Source organism: Schistocerca gregaria, chromosome X (assembly GCF_023897955.1).
Source record: "Schistocerca gregaria isolate iqSchGreg1 chromosome X, iqSchGreg1.2, whole genome shotgun sequence".
NCBI lineage: Eukaryota > Metazoa > Arthropoda > Insecta > Orthoptera > Acrididae > Schistocerca > Schistocerca gregaria.
This window is the reverse complement of record NC_064931.1, coordinates 686540727-686560435: the sequence shown is the minus strand read 5'-3', so window position 1 is coordinate 686560435 and position 19709 is coordinate 686540727. Positions and strand designations below refer to the sequence as shown.

The 19709-nt window shown below is 42.0% G+C and overlaps 1 protein-coding gene across 1 annotated transcript in view; it reads left to right on the top strand.

The window, feature by feature from the left end:
• The first annotated feature begins 2521 nt into the window (after positions 1 to 2521).
• The window catches only part of LOC126299514 (collagen alpha-1(XI) chain-like), a 497414-nt gene continuing 480226 nt past the window's right edge, over positions 2522 to 19709 (top strand). The window contains exon 1 of the mRNA XM_049991477.1: positions 2522 to 2619. Coding sequence (XP_049847434.1) covers positions 2550 to 2619 — 70 coding nt within the window. The 5' untranslated portion in view covers positions 2522 to 2549. The remainder of the gene's footprint in view (positions 2620 to 19709) is intronic.

The window sequence follows — 19709 nt, the reverse complement described above, 5'->3', positions numbered from 1 at the left end:
GACAGTGCGTCACAGTAACCGTTCCACAATTTTTCGCGACTGGTTTGAAGAACTTTCTGGACAGTTCGAGTTAATGACTTGGCCACCCAGATCGCCCGACATGAATCCTATCGAATATTTATATGACATAATTCAGAAGTCAGTCGTGCACAAAATCCTGCACTGGCAACATTTTTGCAATTAAGGACGACTACAGAAGAAGCATTTCTGCACGGGACTCACAACTACTTGTTAAGTTCATGCCACGTCGATTTGTTGCACTACGCCAGGCAAAAGGAGTTCCGACACAATACTAGGAGGTATCCCATGTCTTTCAGTGTAAATACTACTATGCAATCGATGACGACATTTTAGTTACTGTGAAGTTCCTGTAGATCGTGAAGGTGTTACACATTAGTAAGATGAAGGCTGAAAATTTTGTGTCCAGTCCTCTCATTAGGATGGGTAGATATGGAAAATCATGATGGCTTAGATAGTCTGGAAGACGTGTTTCTCTAATAATGAATAAAAAAGGACCTATGTTCATGACCTCGGAAGAGATTTCCATGCCAGATATTCATTCCGTCACATGTATATTCAGGTTAAGAGCTCAGGTAGTTCCAGATTTCAAGAAGGGTCGTCGAGCAGATGCGCAAAGCTATAGGCCTATATCTCTGCCATCGATCTGTTATAGAATTTTAGAACACGTTTTTTGCTCGCGTATCATGTCATTTCTGGAAACCTAGAATCAGCTCTGTAGGAATCAACGTGGATTTCGGAAACAGCGATCGTGCGAGACCCAACTCGCTTTATTTGTTCATGAGACCCAGAAAATATTAGATACAGACTCCCACGTAGATGCCATTTTCCTCGACTTCCGGAAGGCGTTCGATACAGTTTCGCGCTGTCGCCTGATAGACAAAGTAAGAGCCTACGGAATATCAGACCAGCTGTGTGGCTGGATTGAAGAGTTTTTAGCAAACAGAACACAGCACGTTGTTCTCAATGGAGAGACGTCTACAGACGTTAAAGGAACCTCTGGCGAGCCACAGGGGAGTGTTATGGGACCATTGCTTTTCACAATATATATAAATGACCTAGTAGATAGTGTCGGAAGTTCCATGCGGATTTTCGCGGATGATGCTGTAGTATACAGAGAAGTTGCAGCGTTAGAAAATTGCAGCGAAATGCAGGAAGATCTTCAGCTGATAGGCACTTGGTGCTGGGAGTGGCAACTGATCCATAAAATAGACAAATGTAATGTATTGCGAATACATAGAAAGAAGGACCCTTTATTGTATGATTATATGATAGCGGAACAAACACTGGTTACTTCTGTAAAATATCTGGGAGTGCCGGCCTGCGTGGCCGAGCGGTACTAGGCGCTTCAGTCTGGAACCGCGCGACCGCTGCGGTCGCAGGTTCCACTCCTGCCTCGGGGCTGGATGTATGTGATGTCCTTAGGTTAGTTAGGTTTACGTAGTTCTAAGTTCTAAGGGACTTATGACCTCAGATGTTAAGTCCCATAGCGCTCAGAGCCATTCGAACCATATCTGGGAGTATGTGTACGGAACGAAGTGGAATGATCATATAAAATTAATTGTTGGTAAGGCGGGTGCCAGGTTGAGATTCATTGGGAGAGTCCTTAGAAAATGTAGTCCATCAACAAAGGAGGTGGCTTACAAAACACTCGTCTACCTATACTTGAGTATTGCTCATCAGTGTGGGATCCGTGCCAGGTCGGGTTAACACAGGAAATAGAGAAGATCCAAAGAAGAAGGTGGCTTACAAAACACTCGTCTACCTATACTTGAGTATTACTCATTAGTGTGGGATCCGTACCAGGTCGGGTTGACAGAGAAGATCCAAAGAAGAGCGGCGCGTTTCGTCACATGGTTATTTGGTAAGCGTGATAGCGTTTACTGGGATGTTTAGCAACCTCAAGTGTCAGACACTGCAAGAGAGGCGCTCAGCATCGCGGTGTAGCTTGCTGTCCAGGTTTCTGGATGAGGTACCGAATATATGGCTTCTCCATACTTATAGCTCCCGAGGAGATCACGAATGTAAAATTAGAGAGATTCGAGCTCGCACAGAGGCTTTCCGGCAGTCGTTGTTCCCGCGAACCATACGCGATTGGAACAGGAAAGGGAGGTAATGACAGTGGCACGTAAGGTGCCCTCCGCCACACACCGTTGGGTGGCTTGCGGAGTATAAATGTAGATGTACATGTTACTACTATCCTCCTACATTAAGGGTTGCGTTTGTTAGAGAGCGCAAGTGACGTAAAGAGAGCTTGTGTAACTCGTGGTTTGGCGTTGCGAAACGTCGTCCAGGAGCCGGCCCATAGTCGGTGCGTGCAGAAGCGGAGGGCGTTGCACCCGTGCAGTGCGAGGAGCGTCGCGGCCGCAGGTCTGTGATGTTGGCAGATGGTGGCACATGTGAAGAGGACTAGACTGTTCCCGAGTCGGAATTTTTTCTCGCGTGTGCGTGTGTGAGGGTAGGGCGCATGCGCGGTGCGCAGCACGTCGCGGGGCGGCAGCGTGTGCGGGCGCAGTCAGTGCTGGCGAGCCATGGCGGGCCCGCCGCTGCCGCCGCTGCTGCTGTTGCTGCTACTGCTGGCCGCTGCGACCGCAACCGCCGGTGAGTCTGCGCTGCCTCCGGCGCCTACTCGCTTACAGGCTCGAGTCTGGCCAACAAATTGATACGGCACAATTTGTGATCAGGAACTCGTAATATACTATAATTCAGGATTTAGAATGGGATGGCGTGGAAGTAAGCCATTTCGAAGTACATTGTTATCAACGGGCGATGACCGACAAATCTGTCCGAACACTGCGCGAAAGTAAGAGCAAAAACTGCAAACAGGGTGACTATGTGTCAGAAGCTTAAGCGACATAGCTTTAACGAAGCGTCCTACAAGTCACTTGCAATGTTTGTATGAGCAAAACGATCACTACATCTAGATAACTTATGACATCATCAATTAAGCAGAAATTTGTCTTTATTAGGTGAAACAGCGGAACGACAGATTTACGTTTTCAACAAACTGTTCTCTTTTATCCCTTTACAAAAATTTTTTTTTCTTAGTTCTAGTTTTGGAACTTAATAGCTACACTACCTATGTTCTGATTTGCAAACGATCTATTTCTCCGCAGGGACAACAGGGAGACTCGAAACCGCTATAGTATCCAAAATTGATTCTGTGGCTTGTGAGGGCTCTTGGATGAATAAATACGAAACACCCTAAACAACATATGCGAATTCCTAGCAAACAATGCAACTTTATAACGTGACAGTCTTCACCGCGAAAGACTTTTCCCGCCACAGATGGAGGTTTCCATCTTTCGTCTTTTTTAATTTATTTTCTCAGTATTTTGAGAACGTTTATCTTACGAGTCATATCTTCGACGCTCGTAACATAGCCGCCGATAAGAAAAAAGAAACAGTCTTGGTATCAGATACGTCTCACGCTAAGTTATAGCTCGTGAAATTCTTAGAAGCATGCCGCGCCGACGATTCAATAAGTGTCAATGGGAGAATCAGAACCAGAAGACCTATTAGAGCGAGTTGGTTCTATCTTTAGTTGACCTCGCTTACATCGACGTCCCTACAAGACATCTTTTTCAGCTACGCTTCGCTTCGCTTCGCATCCAACAGGTGGTTGCCGGCGTATTCGTAGCCGTGATACAATTTATGGAGAAATTTTATTGCGGCTTGCTGGAGGGGCGTTCAAAAAGAACGAGCCTTAGGTATAATTATAGGAACCAGTACCTGTATGTTAAAAGTATTGATCCTGGCTCCTAACACACTTGTCCCATTGTAACAAAAGGCAGTGAATGGCTGTCTCATAGAATTCCCAGAGCTGCGATGTTAACCAGTTCCGTACGTACAGCTGTGCGTCGTCGTCGGACGTGAATCGTTTGCTCCTCAGAGCCTTTTCTTATTTGACCAAGATGGCCCCCTTCTGATTCACTTCCTGCAGCACGGGAAAACAGTGAATGCTCAGCGTTACTCGCAAACCTTGGCCACTCATCGCCAAGCAATCAAATCAAAATGACCAGGCAATCTAACCCTTGGGGTCATTCCGCTCCACGCCAACGCAAAGCCTCATGCGGCCAACACAGTCGCGGCACTCCTGTAGATATTCAAATGGGGTTCTCGGACACCCTCCATACAGTCTGGACCTTTCTCCCTGTGATTACGTCATTTTTGGTCCCCTTAAAAAGGCTCTGACGGGTAAACGATTCACCTCGAACGACGACGTCCATCTGCACGTGAGGTACTGGTTAACATCGCAGCCCGGGAATTTTATGAGACAGCCATTCACAGTGGGGACAAGTGTCTCAACAGCCAGTGTCAATACTTCTGACATACAGTTACTGGTTTCTCTAATTATGCCACCGGCTCGTTTCTTTTTGAACGCCCCTTATATTATTGTAGGAGATAGTATTCTTCGATACTAACAAGGAACAACAGGTCTTGCTTGCTTTATTTAGAAGTTTGGCGTATTAACGTAAATAATATACCTTCTATTTTCATTAACGTTTTAAAATTCACAAGTGCTTATAGCATTGAAAAATAAAAGTCTTGATCGCTACATATCATCTACTAGAATGTCCGCCCCCGGTAGCTGAATGGTCAGCGTGACGGATTGTCAATCCTCTGGACCCGGATTCGATTCCCGGCAGGGTCGAGGAATTTTCTCCGGACTGGGTGTTGTGCTGTCCTCCTCATCATCCTATCATCCTCATCGACTGCAGGTTGCCGAAGTGGCGTCAAATTGAAAGACACGGCGAACGGTCTGTGTGACGGGGGGCCCTAGCCATACGATAAAAATAAAAAAATCTACTAGAATGTCATGAAACTTTAATCAGAAAGGATTTTGGAAATTATATGTTACAATGTATCGCCTCAATGAACTGTTTTCATATTTACGTGCAACATCCAACTTTCTAGAATCTTTCAATTTGCCGGTTGTCGTACCTCATCAGATATGAAGTGCATTTTACTGATAAATTAAAAATTACAATTTATCACAACGCATCTGGTACAAATGTAATTTTCAGTGTATATTAAGCCAATTTCACACAGTGCTACTGACAAAACGCTCAGCTATTCACATAGCAATGTGTGAATTAGCCGATGAATTACCGTGTATAAAATTACTATTGCAATTACAGAACAGTGAATAGGTGGCACCTAGCACAAAAATTGGGGAAATGCGCTAATATGAAAAGGTCCCAACACAATAAGACAGAGAGTCACACGTGACAAGGAACATGAGCAACCACCCAAGTGGTCGTGTTTTTTGGACTTGTGCCACGAGATTATCAGGCCGGCAAAGCTTCGAAAGATACTACTGTACCTAGCGCTGTAGCATAACTGTGAAACAATCCAGCGAAAGCACGCTGATGTTCGAAGTGGACGTTTCACAAATTTTAAGCAGCGCGGAACACGATATATAACTATTTAATACGTACATCTATATTCAGTACTTCCCGGAAAACAATGTTATGGTGCAAATTTACACATTTAATGTGCACATTCTGGATAGTACTGAAGTATTCATCAGTAACATAAACCTATCTTCCAGCTTTCACATTGGTTTCCGTCTTTGAATAGTAGGAGGAAGCGGAGAACCGCAAATACACCTCTCTGTACCAATGAAAGATAGGAAAGTGAACATCCACATCTCTCTCTTCCACACCAAACAGGCAAGGCTGCGGTACTGACACGACGTTCTATCAACGTCCCAGGAAATTCATTGTTTTGACGATCTGACGACAGTACCATTGAAGACATCGACTTCCAGTAACCATGGATGCAGAATGTAACTTTTCTTTCATAATTTCACCATTTCGCCGGGTAGCGCAGAACTTTTGTAGTTATGCTCAAGAGCAATTGCCAAGGTAAAAAACCTCGAATTCCTAACCAAAGAAAATGGTTCTAATGTTTTATTAATACACCATATTAATAATGAAAGATTTTAAAACATTCCTGGAGGCATCCTACAACAGTGTGAGATTTCTGTGCACAGAATGAATTAAAGAGTGGAACCGGAAATCTTTGAAAGTGCCATTCCTTCACAAAACGCGTTTCCAGTGCTAATGCGTTCTCAGTATTCTTCTGCCTGTCCCTAGTCTTGTTCCCATTGTCAGGTCATGGAGAAAATGTTTCAGATATTCATTATTAGACTGCGCATGGTCTTTGTGACAAGTATTGATCCCCTATGGAAATCCAAGTGCCATGCATCAACATGCACTCGATTTAGAAGTTTCTGGAGGATGAGCACAGCATTTTGACCTGCGACAGAGATTTTGCAGTTTGAAGGAAACAAAGAAAGGTAAGCAAGGCAAGATTTAAACAAGATTATTGAGTCAGCTAAAGCTATGAACATATTCCATGCCTTTCTAATGCATACATATGATTTCTTTGACTTTAAAGATGCCGCTGAAACATTTCTATCAATGTAGGCGCGTAAGATGTCCAAATGTAGTATGGTCAAAGTGTCTCATACTCATCCATCTCAAATAGGTATTAAAATTTTTGCTCTGAAGTGAAAGAATGGAAAGTGTCAGTGTATTCAAAAGAGGAAAGATCATGGTAGATGTATGTCATGCCGTACTTCATCCGAAAGATCAGGCATGTTTATCAGCTGCAAAACAGAAAGCCCTGTTGGCGATGTTGCCATTTCTTCCTCAACAGTACAGGAAGTTTTACAATAAACTTTGCACCATCTGCTCTCAAGAACGGTTTTAGGTACGAAACAGAGGTAAATGTTGACAGATTTTTTTTGAATTTATTTCTTGTTATTGTTATGTAATAAATTTGAAAGACACGAGAAACATGTTTTTTTTATTACGGTTCTACTGCTTAAAATATTAAAGCTGTATTTCTGTACCAACAAAAAATAAAACTTTGCGTCATTGTGTTATTGTCACATGAAACAAATACGGGGTGCGTAGAACCACTCGATTTCCTGGTATGACACTTAGATAGTTCTTTAAAGATTATTTATTTTCTAATTTGCCTTATTATTTTTCTGCAGTGATGAGATGGGCAGCGCAATTCTACGGTACCAGAATAGCTTCTTAATTTTTTTGTGCAGATCAGTTATATGCAAAAACAGACACATTGTTTTTTTACTCTCCTGACAAATGTCAGATATGGCACTTTGAACTTTTTCCATTTGCACTCTTCAGTTCTCGATTTTTATCGACAATAAAAATGTAGCATAACTGTAGCATCTACTCATTTTCAACACAAATGGTGTAATAGACTTAGTTGTTCTCTGTAATCCAAAGAGCCGATAACCCTGGGGACGAGGTTTCATTTCCACCCGTGGGCACGAGTGAGGTTTGCATCAACAGCAGAAATCTCCCGTAAGATTTGTTAACACAAATTAGTGGTAGTACGGAAGATCTAAATCGCAGAAACTGGGAGTGAATGTTGACGGAAAATAGCAAGGATGACTTCTTCTCCCTTCAAGCAATAGGACCGCCCAGCATTCACCAGTAAGCTGACGATATTTCCCTAAGAAATGTCTTAAGGCAGCTCAGCAGCGTAATAGAATTCTGTCCAATCATACCATACTTCATGTGTACATCAAAGTATTTTTTGCCTTTTGAAGCACAAAAAATACTCAGTGATGTGCGGAAACCATCTGATTGTGCAGTTTCATTTTTGTTTCGAATCACATTCAGAATTACAGGCTTTAAAAGTCATTTGATTTCATACTCAGTTCAACATCTTTCCAAAAGTCTAGACAACTCAGCCCCCCTCATCATTAGACACTATCAAATCATTTGAACATGAATATGAAGGTAAACCGCTGCAGTGAGTATTTAAGCTGAAAGTTAGTAAAAAGGAGTGGAGGAGGAGGGGGAGGGATAAATGATAAAGCTCTCTAGGTTTGATAAATTACGTCAAGATCAGGGAAACTCTATCACATTTTGTTGGTTACCTTATGAGGCGGGCACTACTCTATAACAAGTTTTTATGGCAGCCAAGTTGAGCGATGACACTCTGAAGCTTGTCGAACGACAAGAAATTCACTTTTTTCTTACTGAGATTCATCTTGAAACTACGGTTTCAGATAGAAGCATATCCTTTACAAGTACGTGATGTAAACTGAAAGATTATTGTTAAGATAGTTGGAAGTACTGAGAGAAATATCGATTCCGATATTTTTTTCGAGCACGACTCATAGGATAAATCTCTATTCACACAGATCTGCATTCCTTAAAAATAAAAAATAAAAATTAAAAAATAAAATTGTTAAATCTTACGCAAATAAAAGGTAAAAGGTAAAGGATAGACGTTTTTAGTTAGAAATATATCTACTGATCGGCTTAGCGCGAACAAATAACCGTCCACTTCAACTCTTACATGTACGAAAAGAGAAGTACGTCAAACAGCTATAAAAGTAGATTAGTGTCTGTAAAATTTAGAAACAGTAATGCAGCCGGCATAACAAAGATTAAGTTGGTGAGTGAAATAGTTTACAGGCAGAGTTGCGATATTCTTGAGCATACATCCGTAGAAAACAATTTACATAGTTATTGAGGAAGGGAACAGCTGTTGATGGTTTTGATATAAGAGAGTTACGTAAGAATGTAACGTTGTCGTGCCATTACGTAAGATTACAACAAGTTATTAGATTTGTTTCCGGGAATCTGTGGCCATTTTGTTTGCACTTTTATAATTTTTACGGGTGATCGTCCAGGAAATCATGACTTCTTCCGGTATTTCGACTGAAACACCTACAGGCCGTCTTGCCACCTCCTCGAAGGAAAGGATAAGTAAGCACACTTAGGAGTCAGCCACCGACATGCCTTGACATGGCCTGCAAGTTTTTAGCAGAAAGATGGGAAAAAGATGTAATGATAACCCGATGCACACATGGAGCAAGGTAATGCAATTGTTAGCTGACTGGACTCGCATTCCGGAGGAAGACGGTTCAATTTCCCACTCGGCTATCTAGATTCATGTCCACGTGGTTTCTCTAAATATCGTAAGGTGACCTTTGGGAGGGACGCTTTGAAGGGGTACTGTCGATTTTCTTCCGTATCCTTCCCCTCGACGATTTTATACTCCGTCTCTAATGATCTCGTCGTCGACGGGACATAAAACCCTAATCCTTCCCCCTCCACTCCCTCCGATCCCGCCGGATGCGCACCAGAAAAATCATGGAATATGCTATAGATCCAGAAGAATCATATACATTCTTGCTGCTTGGAGAAAAAGGACATACGTAAGTCTTTAATACTGTGTAGCTTTTAAGGTGATTTTATTAACTTACCTAGGACAACACGAGTTTCCTTCTAAATCTATCTCTTCTATACCACAACGCTTGTTCTAAAAATGTAATTATACTGTCTTCAAAAATAAGATAACAGTACGGTTTTTCGCTCTTGGGCGACACAGCTCTCTAAGCAGCATGATAGCTCGCTCACGCCGGTTTCCGAAAACTTCAACAAATACCAGCAGCACGCCCATTGTATATACAAAGCCTTCTGCATTTTAAGAGGAAACAGCGTTTCGTCGTATCAACACATAGGTAGTAATATTAATTTGGAATGTCTCATCTTTCACTGAAAGAATAGTGTGGCTAACTTTCAAGTTCCTGGGAAATTTCTGTAATCTAGCAAAAATTTAAAATTATATTTACGTGCAACATCCCAAGTGAAAACAAAAATCCTACTAAATCGGTTTTAAAGGTTATTTATCGTGATTTAGCTAGCGGAAACTTTGATACTACCGCAGCATCATAGTGGTATCATTAGAGTTGTAAAACTACCGTAAGCTGTCGTAGACTGTCATAAGTTAGCATAGGTGTGGTAGTATTCCTAGTAGCTTCGGTCAGAAGATCGTAACTGTGTTACCTCTACGGCTGGTGGGTTGCATACCTATCGGGCGTTACCTCATTTCGATAGCTTTCTATACATATGAGATCAGTGTCTTACTAGAGTCCCCTAGAAACTGGAAGTGGTGAACTGTTCAAGAGACTGAGGATAAGTAAAGCGTCTCGTAACCTACGGAAAAAAATTTTTCTATGTAGTTATCCTCCTGTCAGTTACCTAAAAAATGAAAAGTATTTCTAGCAAGATTGAATAGCAAAATAACAATTGTCTATGTTTAAATCAGGTTTTAGTAAAAATGGTTGATTCGTAATGTGAAACAGAGTGATGTAGTTATATTATACAGTGTTAGAAAAGGCAATTTTCTCAAGCAAAATTATTAAAAGACCACAAAACAGAAACATATCAAACATCACTTCAATACTTCGACGAGTTTCTATAAAACATATTTGTGTTATTCATACGCAGCTTCTGTACTTTATATAACAGGAAGCTCTGATCTTTGATCATGATGACGAACGATCTGTTCAGTAAAAATAACAATAATTATAGAGACTATGTTATGTTTGTGCATGTCAACTGCACCCATATCAAAAATAATTGTTCTGGTTACAGAAAAGCACAGAATTTGCGCAATCAACTAATTTTTATGACTTGTAAAATGCAAATCTTTTTTGTAAGAATATAAAATACACAATGGACTAACACTGAACCATGTGCTGTTCTAATTATATACAAAACAAACAAGCAAAAAGAAAGAGACATCATCAGCTACCAGTTTCTCTCTCACGCACATTCATTTACGATTCTTTCTCTACCAACGCTACCAACAGCACTGGTACTCCTATTTATTACGTAATTTATATACTGTACCAAAACTACTGTACCGCAGTTTTGGTAGAGTACAACTCTAGGTAAGCTGTATAGATATTACAACATCTTGTTCACCATATGTCAACGAGCGCAACTGTTGGCTATTCGCACTATTGAAATTGACGTTATTTGAGTGTCTGCTGAAGCTGTAATAGCTTTTTAGAACACAGTTATTTTGCATGGGTTACAATCGAAAATGCGTTTCACAAGAGTTCATTTGTATAGAATTTTGTCAAAGCAGCCAAGTGGAATTACGGGTTGTTTAGTTTGTTTAAGTCCTTTCTGACTCGATTAGCTACACACCATCCTTACATCTACAGCTATATCTACATCTACATTTATACTCCGCAAACCACCCAACGGTGTGTGGCGGAGGGCACTTTACGTGTCACTGTCATTACCTCTCTTTCCTGTTCCAGTCACGTATGGTTCGCGGGAAGAACGGCTGCCGGAAAGCTTCCGTGCGCTCTCGAATCTCTCTAATTTTACATTCGTGATCTCCTCGGGAGGTATAAGTAGGGGGAAGCACTATATTCGATACCTCATCCAGAAACGCACCCTCTCGAACCCTGGACAGAAAGCTTCACCGCGATGCAGAGCGCCTCTCTTGCAGAGTCTGGCCCAGTTGTGTTTGCTAAACATCTCCGTAACGCTTTCACGCTTACCAAATAACCCTGTGACGAAACGCGCCGCTCTTCTTTGGATCTTCTCTATTTCCTCTGTCAACCCGACCTGGTACGGATCCCACACTGATGAGCAATACTCAAGTATAGTTCGAACGAGTGTTTTGTAAGCTACCTCCTTTGTTGATGGATTACATTTTCTAAAGACTCTCCCAATGAATCTCAACCTGGCATCCGCCTTACCAACAATTTATTTTATATGATCATTCCAATTTAAATCGTTTCGCACGCATACTCCCAGGTATTTTACAAAAGTAACTGCTACCAGTGTTTGTTCCGCTATCATCTAATCATATAATGAAGGACCATTCTTTCTATGTATTCGCAATACATTACATTTGTCTATGTTATGGGTCAGTTGCCACTCCCTGCACCAAGTGCCTATCCGCTGCAGATCTTGCTGCATTTCGCTGCAATTTTCTAATGCTGCAACTTCTCTGTATACTACAGCATCATCCGCGAAATGCCGCATGGAACTTCCGACACTATCTAGTAGGTCATTTATAATGTACTAGGTCATTTATAATGTATAATGACATTGTGAATGATGACTGCGATGAGGAATTAGTTATATGAGAGGCTAAAAAAGATGTGCCACGTTGCAGAGCCGTCCGGCTCTTCTTGACTGGGTCGCATGTTAGATGGCTATAACGAAAATTGCCAGATGTCGAAGCAGAAGAAGCGACGTGTGCATTAACGCGTTCGTGTGGCCGGGGAGTGCGTGAAATGTTTAGCCGGGAGTTGTTTTGTGGCGAGCGATAACCTCTGGCCGGGCCATAACGCAGCCCATTCACTGGCACTGCCCGCCCGCCGCTAGCTCTGCCACGTGCGGCACGCCAGCGCTCGCGCTATTCGCGGCCGCGTCTTCACCATCGGGCCTCCTTGTTAGGCAAATACTCCGCACATCTCATTTTCCATCTTATTTTTTGATCGTTAGGCGGGAAAGTTATAGTGTTATTAACATGAACATGCACAATGTACATCTAGAGTAGCTGAACAGCATAAGGCAGCTAAATAATCAACAGCGCGGTGAGAAGCGCTCTGCAGAAAACAACTGTCCGTTACTGTAGCGCCAATGAGTGCCGAGATAATTAGTTGGAGGCACCGAAAGAGTGCTCCATTTTCATCCCTCGACTAGCGAGATGGGCGCCACACTTAAGACAGTGGATATACGTATTCCTGGGGAGTGACCCTCAAAAGCCCAGTGGTTTTTCTAAACCACTGCAGATGAATGCCGGTATAGTTTGTCCAGAAACTCTAAGTGTAACGAACGCTGTATCGGCGTAACATTGAAAATCTGACACAATCTCCCTCTCTTCAGTTTTCCTCAGTGGAATATGCCAAATGTGTATATGTCTCCTAATGACGACTTTCGTGGGTTCATACGCTGTGTGGTGGTTCTATGTCCGAGTGTGGAATGAACAGAATGGAATGAGTGAAACTCGGTGCCGACAAATATTCCAGTCATCTGGACTTGCCTCATAATGATCACGCACCAATACTTGTACTTTCCTTTCGCACTGAATTCCACCGGTCTAGTATTTCTTAGCGTCATCGGCTAAGCAGGAGAGCTATGACACCACGATGGTTTCAGTTCCCATTAGTTGAGTTAAAAATCGAAGAAGTCATCAGAGACGAAGCAATATTGCCCAGCAACGGGTAAAAAGTAGTAATTAGCGTTTATGATGGAATAAGTCCGTCATTTGATCGTGACATCACGCGTGCAAATTTCATCAGGATCTAGATACGTACGCAGTTATGTCGAGTGCAACTCAATAGCATGAATTTTCCTACCCTGAAATTCTATTTTCTTGTCGACACTATGTTTCGCATACACGTGTTGTTGACAGAGAATTCTCATTATCCTCTGCTTTACATTTTTTTTTAAAAAAGGAGAAAAGAAGTGCACAGAAGAAGTATCGGGACAGATCAAGATTCATGTGCTGAAGAACATCACCTGGCGAAGCCCTTACTCACTTTCTAAGTGATATACGAATATTGTACCAGGTCTGCCATACATAACACTACAAATTTTTCTATATCAGCTGAGCACAATTGTAGATAAGTATGAACGCCAACTAAAATGTCCCACACCAAGACAGACTGCACGTTCACTACTACTGTCTTGCAAATTTGATCTGTGATGTCAGCTGTACAATTCACATGAGGAAGAAGATATATCGTAATTAAAACCGCTGATTTTATAGACGAGGATCAGCCATATGCCACCACGTATTGCTTATGGAAATTTCTTACCTCTCGTCAGTTCTAATAGCACGGAGTATACAGCCCATTATAATATATACCACGCGTTCACATCCTCTACCATTGAATTATTCAACATAAGAATAACTTATTAACGATAAAGAAAAACCTCAAACTAAAATAAACAAAACTAGAGAGAAGAGTACTGAGCCCTCTGCACTACCTTGTGGTTCCAAATCGTGCCTTAAGCTATTCAGCTGTTTACAGAAGTTTGCACTTTTTCAATATTCTTCCAGAGACTGAAAACTTCTAAAAATCCTTTTTAGCTGTCTTAGACTTTAATATAGATATACAGCATTAGGCAGATACAACATATCATCGCCGGCCGGTGTGACCGAGCCGTTCTAGATGCAACAGTCTGGAACCGCTCGACCGCTACGGTCGCAGGTTCGTTCCTGCCTCGAGCATGGATGTGTGTTGTGATTCCTTAGGTTAGTTAGGTTTAAGTAGTTCTATCTTCTAGGGGACTGATGACCTCAGAAGTTAATTCCCATAGTGCTCAGAGCCATATGGACAACAGACCATCACAAACATATATAGGTAATGAGAAAATATATCGAGGTGCAGTTTTTGCCAAGTTAAAGCTGACAATACGGCGAATTTCCTGACGTTCGGAAGGAATTTTTATCTTTTATTGTCGCCCAATTACGAAACCCACTTTTTTTCTAATGGGAATATATACTCTTTTCTTTGGCACTTGAAAGAAGCTTCTCGAAGAACTTCAACGACATAATATATATGTGACTTATGCAAATAGTATCAAGATAACAGCGCTGCGAACCATTGTTCCACAGCCGGGACGAAAGGTTCCACAAACGTCTGCCCTACTGTAACAAATGTGAACAAGCACATTCGTGTGTTTATTATCACGGCGCCATACCAAATACTCAAAATGTTGACGATGAGCATTACTACACGCTATACAGGGATTCTTGAGAAACAATACTGCACGTTGAATTTCATCTGGAGTTACAGGCTCGTGTTATATATATTCATGCCTTCGGGAGCCATAAGTGTTTCCTATCACATCTGTTATTTTAATTTTCGCCACAGATAAAAGTACAGAAGTATTAAGTTTGGTTAGTGTGCAGATCATTTCGCGTTTCCTTAATTACCGTTACAATGCTCTCCAAATGTTCTCTTAAGAAGGTCTGTCATTACATGTGAGAAATAGGAGGGACATCGTCATGTTGGTACCACACTGACTGTCCTACGTCGAGTGAGACACTAACTGCATCAGCGACATATCTTAGCAACTCAAGATACTAGTTTGATTTTAGATTACCATCAATAAAAAAACGACCAACGATGCGGGTGTTGAAAACACACACCAAACATTGACAGAGCAAGAGCGTTGTTTCTATCCACTTCTTTGAGTCAGCGTGGATTTTCAACTGACGATTAGTGCATATTGCGAAGATAGACTTGTCCAAGGTTTGTAAACAAAGGTTCTTCCTGAAACAAAATTTTGCACAGATATCCCACATCACTTTGCACTTTTCAAAGATAACAACCAAAGAAATGTAACTAATTTTGGAAGTCATTGCCATGAAGCTGTAGATGTAGCGAAATGTGAAGAGGATGAAATGCGATGGAATTTAGCGTTCGCAGAGCCCTAGTTCGGTTAATCGCTCTTGTAGTTTCCAGATGTCTCTTCGTGAGATTTGTATTGCTAAAATATTTTCATTTCTTTTATCGGTTGCTCTTCTTTTTCATCGGCGTATTTTATTCTCCACACTTCCAATTCTAGAATTTTTATTTATAATATTTACAAAGACAGATCGTGCGTGCTTGGCAGACGCTAGCTAGTCTTCAACACACAATAGCACCACTGCTGTAATAGTTTGGCGACATTCGCCATGAACGATATTCACTTTTTCGACTGTCGTATACATTGAGAATGTCTCAATAGTCTACGAGGAAGTTGTCTGGCTGCTAAAACAACAGAGCACAGACTGATGGGCTTCAAGGGCATAAGTAAACACAAGCACCATACTTGAGTTATTTTGCTTATACTTGGTATAACAGGGCAGAGGTTTGTGGAACCTCTTCTTTTGACGGACAGATAGTGGTCTGCCACCCTGTTGTCTTATTACCATTTGATCAAATCCCAATTTATGTTATATCGTTGAAGTTCTCTGAGAAGCTGCTTTCAAATGTCACAGAAAAAATGTATAAAGTTGCAGTAGAATAAAAACAAGTCATTGTCGTGATTGGTGACTATAAAATATAAAAATTACTTGCGAACGTCAGGAAATTTGCCATATTGTCCGCCATAACTTAGCGAAAACCGTACTTCGACATATTTCTTCATCCTGGATATGTTTGCGGTGGCATGTCTATATGCAACCCTCCGCGAGAAATGCAATGATATATAAAACTAAAGCAACAACGGAAATTTTGCAAGGTTGCCTTTATCTTGCCACAAAACTGTACAAACACGTGATAGCTAACTAGAAAAATGGCTCTAATCGCTATGGGACTTAACATCTGAGCTCATCAGTCCCCTAGACTTGGAACTACTACCTAAGGACATCACACACATCCATGCCCGAGGCATAATTCGAACCTGCGACCGTAGCAGCAGCGCAGTTTCGGACTGAAGCGCCTAGAACCGCTCGGCCACTCCCGCCGGCTAGAAACGATGTAAAGAACACAGAACGTAAACAACTGCAACATGCATAACGGTAGACGAAAATATTATTAGTTTTTTGTCCAACTTAACGGATTTGCAAACACATTCCGACAATTGGTTAATGTGCTCAGCACGGGGTGTTACCACGTCTGGCTGCAATACAGACCTGACAACGACGGGGCGTGCTGTGAGTGATGTCATCAGTCTCATGTTAAGAAAATAACGCCCATTCTTCCGCAGAGCTGCTCGCAAGTCTTAGAGAGTGATTTGTGGATGATGACGTGATGCAACCTGTCACCATAGCGCATCCCAGACGTGCTTTATGGGACTCAAATCGGGAGTGCGAACAGGGCACGCCATGCGTGCAGTATCGTCGCTTACCAAGAAAACATCATCCACCCGTCCTCTATGACGTCGAGCATTATCGTTCATTAATACGAAGTCCGGACCCACACCACCTCGCGACAACCGCACATGAGGTCCCAAGAGCTCATCGCGATACCTGACAGCAGTCAAACCTTACCGAGTCACTCGTACAATTTCATGAAGAGGTGTTCGAATGGTCAACATAATCCCTGCTCACACCATTAAGAATACTCCTCGATATCGAACTCTTTCCACAATATTTGGATTCTGAAATCCTCCAGATGCGAATACGTCGAGAATCACTCTCCACACCAGATCGAGACTCATTTGCGAAAAGAACCTTGGCCCACTGTTCAAAATGGTTAAAATGGCTCTAAGCACTTGGGGACTTAACATCTGAGGTCATCAGTCCCCTAGACTTAGAACTACTTAAACCTAAATAACCTAAGGACATCACACACATCCACGCCCGAGGCAGGATTCGAACCTGCGACCGTAGCGTCTAGAAGCGCTTGATCACAGCGGCCGGTGCCCACTGCTCAACCGTCTAGTTAGCTTGTTGACGACTCCACTCTAGACGCTCCCTTCCGTGAAGACGCATCACAGGTCTCAGACAATAAAGGCTACTCTGCCGAAGCCTTCTGAACACCGCTTGTCTCAATACCCATGTCCAATGGATGCTGCGAGGTCAGATGCCAGTTGCCGTGCAGCACTAAGGCAGCACCGTCGTGCCGTTACATGTGGTCGACCGTGCCCTGGTCTGGGGATATTGGTTGGGCCTCTATAAATTCTCGCCACACCAGAGAAACAGCAGAACGATTGACATTAAGCCTTTGAGCCACATAAGTTAGCGGCTGTGCTGCTTCCATTCTTCTTATGGGCCTCCATCTCAGAGAGTCTGGTAGGCGTCTTCTTTGAGCCACACTACACCGTCTGTGACTGTATACACACCCATTGTGGATGTGGGTGTAAGACTACCCGACAAACACTAAGCCGTTTGGTAGGTACCCTGATGTCATCGTTGACGTGGTTGTCCATTGAAGGAATGCCAGCTTCCGTGAAGAACACGATTGTACTGACATCTGTTGACATTTTGTATGATTATACAACAAGGGGAAATAGCGGTTTGTTGCTTTAATTTTGGACAACAGTGTGTATTACTGTCGTGCCACCTGTAAGCGCATAGTGTAATTGTTTGTAATGTGTACTTTTACAGAGGACCGAAACTAGAGATTATGATGCTCTTTCCCCAGGAAGCAAGGAAAAACGTACAACGTCACATTAAGTCCGATTCAACATCTTAGTCATTCATCTTCTTCGAGATCTGACTTCAGCTGAACCTAGATATCTTTCGACTGATGACTTCATCTAACGTACTCAGGAGAAACTAAGATGAAGTAGAATCTGTATTAGATTGGAAATTTTCGTGACAGTTCGTTTCTGATAGCCTTTGTGATGCGAAAACAACCTCCCCTAATTAGCGCCATGGAGCTAAATTCTTAATAATGAAGGAGGGTAACTGGAAATGTGGCACACGAATGATGAAGGCAATACTAAACATGACATATCCTTTTGCAATCTTCAGTTTTCATAAACGCAGAAAAATAAGTTTATAACGAGTTTGTACAACATACCGGTACCTTAGTTTACAAATATTGAGACTACATCGGCTTTTCTCCAGTTTTCAATTAAATGTTCGATCATCCAAATTAATATTTTCCTTAGATTCCCTAAATCGCTTAAGGTAAATGCCTCTATGATTTCTTTGGAAGGGTCGGGTTAATTTATTTCTCAATAACTACGTAGTCACAGACTTTGTTCAGTCTTCAGTGGCATCGTCGTCGACAGGGCGTTAATTCCTAACGTTTCTTCGTTTGGATTGTGAAATAGTATGAGTTCAAAAAGGCTCAAGAGTTACTGATGGCACAGAAATGAACTGTCTTGTTTATATGGCCAAATCTCATAATAGTAGCAATAAACGTCGGACATCCGCAATGCCTTAAACAACTGAGGATATTATTTGGCATAGAATAGTTATTAGCATTGGTTGCAAAAATGCAACCATTTTGATATTTTGTGTATCCCGTAATCAAAGGAAGTCTGAAGACTTTGGTTTGCCACTGTAAGTAAAATTCGACAGTATGATACAACACGCTTCTGACATTTATGTTTCGGGAAAGGTTCTCAGGGACGGGACATATCAGTCGTGTTTGAATAATCGTACTATAAAAGTGCTACGAAAGCAAAGTGATCTTCGTCATAGATTTAAAGACATACATTTACAATCAAAATCTAATCTAAGCCTAAATTAGAGTAACAGAGCAATTCGAGATGTGGTCAATGAATTTTATAGTTAATTTCATCCAGCCAAATGACGAACAATCCTACGAGGTTTTGGTCGTATATGAAAGCAGTATAAGGATCAAAGTTACATATTGAATCGCTCCACGTACATACATTTGGAAATTTGTGGTAAGGTCTTAAGGGACCAAACTGCTGAGACCACCGGTCCCTAAGCTTACACAGTATTTATTCTAACTTAAAGTAACTTATGCCAAGCACGACACACACACCCATGCCCGAGGGAGGACTCGAATCTCTGTGGGGGGGGGGGGGGGGGGGGGGGGGGGAGCCGCGAGGACTCACCGTACGGTGCACGGCGGAAAGTAACGCGTACCACTTCTAGTCATTTCCTTTCCTCTCAGTGATCATACTGGTACTGAGATGCAGAATAACATACAGAGGGCCGAAATACTGTATTCCATCCTTCAAAGTCGTTTCACTGAGAACGATCGTACTACAGTTCCTCTTTTCAATCAACGCACGTATGCTGAAATGATAGCTATTAACATAAGCGATCACGGTATTTTAAGAACTGAAATTGCCAAAGACATCTGGACGTGACGGAATACCTTCACTAGACTGCATAGATTATGTGAAAGAAGTTGCTCCCTTTCTGGTAGCAGTTTACCATAGGTAGCACGATCAAACAAAGCATTCCAAGCGACTAGAAGAAAAAGCCATTGATCATTCTAATTTTCAACAAGA